Source organism: Lottia gigantea (assembly GCF_000327385.1).
Source record: "Lottia gigantea unplaced genomic scaffold LOTGIsca_70, whole genome shotgun sequence".
In the NCBI taxonomy this organism is placed as follows: Eukaryota; Metazoa; Mollusca; class Gastropoda; family Lottiidae; genus Lottia; species Lottia gigantea.
Genome location: NW_008710371.1, coordinates 1,086,152 through 1,090,752, shown reverse-complemented (window position 1 = coordinate 1,090,752; position 4,601 = coordinate 1,086,152). Strand labels below are relative to the sequence as shown.

Below are 4,601 nucleotides of genomic sequence, written 5' to 3'. Positions count from 1 at the left end.
GCATGTAAAAGTTTGTAATTTTGCTGGTAAAACTTTGTAATTTTGCTGGTAAAAGTTTGTAATTTTGCTGGTAAAAGTTTGTAATTTTGCTGGTAAAATTTTATAATTTTGCTGCTAAAATGTTTTAAATTTGTTTGTGAAAATATTCTTGTAAAAGTTTGTAATTTTGCTGGTTAAATTTGGTAATTTTGCTGGTTGAATTTGGTAATTTTGCCGGTTAAATTTGGTAATTTTGCTGGTTAAATTTGGTAATTTCGCTGGTAAAATTTGGTAAACTTGTTGGTAAAATTATGCTTGTAGATCTTTGTAATTTTGCTGGTAAAATTTTGCTATTTTAATGGTAAATTTTTGTAGTTTTGCTTGTAAAATTTTTTTGATTGGTTGGTTAATTTTCTTGGTCATTTGATAGTGATATTTTAAATTTTCTGATAAATTATGGAATTCTTTCTGTAAAATTTTGTTGCTTTAGTGTAACATCCAATTTAGGTGCTTTAATTTTGTAATTTGTTCAGATTTAAATTTTGTAAATACAACTTTTGTAATTTCGTTTATACAAGTTTGTAATTCTGTAAATACAGTTATTGTAATTTTGTTTATACAAGTTTGTAATTCTGTAAATACAACTTTTGTAATTTTGTTTATACAAGTTTATAATTCTGTAAATACAGTATTTGTAATTTTGTTTATACAAGTTTGTAATTCTGTAAATACAACTTTTGTAATTTTGTTTAAACAAGTTTGTAATTCTGTAAATACAGTTTTTGTAATTTTGTTTATACAAGTTTGTAATTCTGTAAATACAGTTTTTGTAATTTTGTTTATACAAGTTTATAATTCTGTAAATACAGTATTTGTAGTTTTGTTTATACAAGTTTGTAATTCTGTAAATACAGTTTTTGTAATTTTGTTTATACAAGTTTGTAATTCTGTAAATACAATTTTGTAATTTTGTTTATACAAGTTTGTAATTCTGTAAATACAATTTTTATAATTTTGTTTATACAAGTTTGTAATTCTGTAAATACAGTTTTTGTAATTGTTTATACAAGTTTGTAATTCTGTAAATACAGTTTTTGTAATTGTTTATACAAGTTTGTAATTCTGTTTACACAATTTTTGTAATGTTGGCTGTTAACTTTAATTAATGCATAGGATTGCATCAGTGATAAACCTCGGTGCATTAATCACGTCACAATCTGAATTTAAAAACAATAAAATGGGTGTCGACTGGTTTCTGACAAGATAGAGGTTGTTAAACGTGTTTTCGTCACGTTCCGACAATAATACTATTAAAGTCGCATTTATTACCTTGCTGAAAATAAAAAGAGTTTTACGTCCCCGACCTCTGGAATTTTTTTTTAAATCTAATACTTAAACGAAATGGAGTTTTACCATTCAATTTCTGCTCCAAAGTGGGCATTGGAGGGGGACAACGTCGTACAGTCCGCAATGAGGGAAATTTTGCGAGAATACCAGAATAAGTCAACGCTTTTGGGATCGAAATCAATTCAAAATTTATTGGAGTAGAACTGAAGTCAGTTAACATCTATCCTGAACCAATTCAAAATAGTTGAAGCCTAGAAATTTATTGCAATTGATCTTTAAGTCAGTCAACATCTATCCTGAATCAATCCAAAATAGTTGAAGCTTAAAAATTTAGTAGATCTGAAATTGTTAACATCTATCCAGAATCAAATCCAAAATAGTTGAAGCCTCTAAAAATGTCAACATCTATCCTGAATCAATTCAAAACAGTTGAAGCTTCTAAAATTGTCAACATCTATCCTGAATCAATTCAAAATAGTTGAAGCTCTAAAATTGTCAACATCTATCCTGAATCAATTCAAAATAGTTGAAGCCTCTAAAAATGTCAACATCTATCCAGAATCAATTCAAAATAGTTGAAGCTTCTAAAATTGTCAACATCTATCCAGAATCAATTCAAAATAGTTGAAGCCTCATAATTCATGGTGGTGGATCTAAAATTTGTCAACGTCTATCCAAGACACTTATAAGCTTGTAAACTTACTGAAAAGAACTTTAACTCTATCCCATTTCTGTTTTCGGCCATCTGTCCCGATTATCAAGAATAGATAGTCTTGTCTTACTGTTATCTTGTGTGGTATTAGAGGTCAAAAGATTACACTCATTTTGAGATTTTAATGCGAAGAACAAATACAAGTGATATCGATACAGATCGAGATAAAGTACTTGATATTTTTGTATTGGATGTTATATTAAGTTATATTAAGTTATAAGTTATGTTAAGTTATAAAGTTTATAAACTATTAGATATCTTGGGTTGTAAAGTTATATTCAGTTATATAAAGTTATATTCAGTTATAAAGTTGTTATTTTTGTTTTGAAGTGGAGAATGTTTTGAGTTGTAAAGTTATATTCAGTTATAAGTTATATTCAGTTATAAAGTTGTTATTTTGTGGAGAATGTTATAAGTTATATTAAGTTATAAAATGGATAGTTTTTATAAAGTGGTGATTTTATTGGTTATAAAGTTATATAAATTTTTTTTTTGAGACACTGTGATATATAGAAAAGACATCTGTAGAAATAGTGAGTAAAATTCCTAGTTTGAGATATTTTTAAAGGAATTATGTGATTTTCGTACATTTTAGAACTTCTGAAGACTATCTACATATATTCAAGCCTCAAATCAACCTCTGAAAAAAGGCGCAACTGTCCCTTTAAGTTATTTTTTCAAAATCTGTGAACATATGAATTGAAATAACATAATAACTTAGTGATATTTATGCAATGTAAACTGAAATACTTGTGGTTTATCATTATTAGATTAAGATGGGGTAAGTTATTAAGTTATAACAGGTTATATGAAGTCGAATGAGGTTATAAACATGAAAGGAAATTTCCCCTTGACCTACTTCTGGAATTTAATGCTGAGAAATTTTGAGGGAATAAGATATGTCTACTCTCCAAAACCTAATATGAAATTATAGATGGAGTCATTGTGTACCCTCCAAAATCCAAAGTGAAATTATAAAAGGAGTCAATGTGCATTCTCCAAAATCCAGGGTCAAAAATGTTCACGTTCTTTAATTTGGTTTCAGTTTTTCCAGTGGTTTACTCCACTGATTCTTTCCGGAGCAAAACAATACTTCTCTTACGTAGTGGCTCAGGGAGACATTTTGGGTCCTTGCCTGTTAATTACTGCAACCAATGAATCTTAGTTGTTTTGGGTTTTTGTTCAATTTTCTTATGAAAAAGATTGCACATGCTGCAGACCCCTCGAGTAGGTTAGACTAATGCCACTGATTTCCCCTCATTGCTTACTGCATGATGTTATCCGTCTTCATTAATTGTCCAAACTGAAGCACAAAAGTGCGACGTAAAACTTCATTTCATTTAAGATAACAGATGCATCCGTCTGTTGCGACCTTTATCCGTGCTTTTTATTCACTCAAACATTCATTAACAATTTGTGCTGTTATCCATTTTTCTCTCACTCATTCATTCATTCGTCCAAGGAGAATAATTCACACAGAAAACGGAAATAGTGTCGCGGAAACGCCTACTTTGAGAACTGAGTCTGATGAACCAATCGAATGCACTCGAAACAAGGCACAGTTCTAAGAACTATACTCCCTTTGTTTCCGAGACTTCCGACCTTGACCTTTAAAGGGGTCTAGTCGTGTTGATATTTTGCTTTGCGAGCTCAATTTCAGCTGTCTGTATAGTCATCTAAATATTTACTTTACCAGCTGATAGAGCTCAATTTCAGCTATCTGTATAGTGGTCTAAATATTTACTTTACCAGCTGATAGAGCTCAATTTCAGCTATCTGTATAGTTGTCTAAATATTTACTTTACCAGCCGATAGAGCTCTATTTCAACTATCTGTATAATCATCTAAATATTTACTATACCAGCTGATAGAGCTCAATTTCAGCTATCTGTAGTCATCTAATTATTTACTTTACCAACTGACAGAGCTCAATTTCAGCTATATGTATAATCATCTAAATATTTACTATACCAGCTGATAGAGCTCAATTTCAGCTATCTGTATAGTCATCTAAATATTTACTTTACCAGCTGATAGAGCTCGATTTCAGTTATCTGTATAGTCTTCTAAATATTTACTTTACCACCTGATAGAGCTCAATTTCAGCTATTTGTACATCAGTGTACACATAATTTTTTTTAGAAAACCTCTTTACATTCCCTTTGATAAGGCAAGAAAATTAGATTTGTTAAATATGCCATTAATTATGGTACCATCTTTGAGAGAAAGCTTCAAATGATCTATTTTTAAGCTCCGTAGATTATGTGATTGAAAATAATATTAAAGGGATTGTAAAGAGATTTTCTTAATTTTTCATGTGTATCAGGGACACTGAAAGCATCAATTTACATCATTCTAATTTTCAATCAGGCGTCTGTGGTTCCTGCAATTCCACTAAAACTAAACTTGTAATGACGGACATCTGACAAAAAATTCGAAACAATAAATGGTTCCAAAAAATATTTTGAAAACCTCTCTACCATCCCTTTAAAGCTCGCTAGATTTCTTAATGAACTCGTTTCATGTTATTTTTAATTAAGATCATTAGTAACGTGTTCAGCTG

At 29.8% G+C, this 4,601-nt stretch overlaps 1 protein-coding gene across 1 annotated transcript in view; it reads right to left on the bottom strand.

The window, feature by feature from the left end:
* LOTGIDRAFT_167918 (hypothetical protein) overlaps positions 1-3,311 on the bottom strand; it is a gene marked incomplete at both ends in the record, with an annotated part of 11,711 nt that extends 8,400 nt beyond the window's left edge. Inside the window, one exon of the mRNA XM_009065788.1 lies at positions 3,307-3,311. Coding sequence (XP_009064036.1) covers positions 3,307-3,311 — 5 coding nt within the window. The remainder of the gene's footprint in view (positions 1-3,306) is intronic.
* Positions 3,312-4,601: the final 1,290 nt, after the last annotated feature.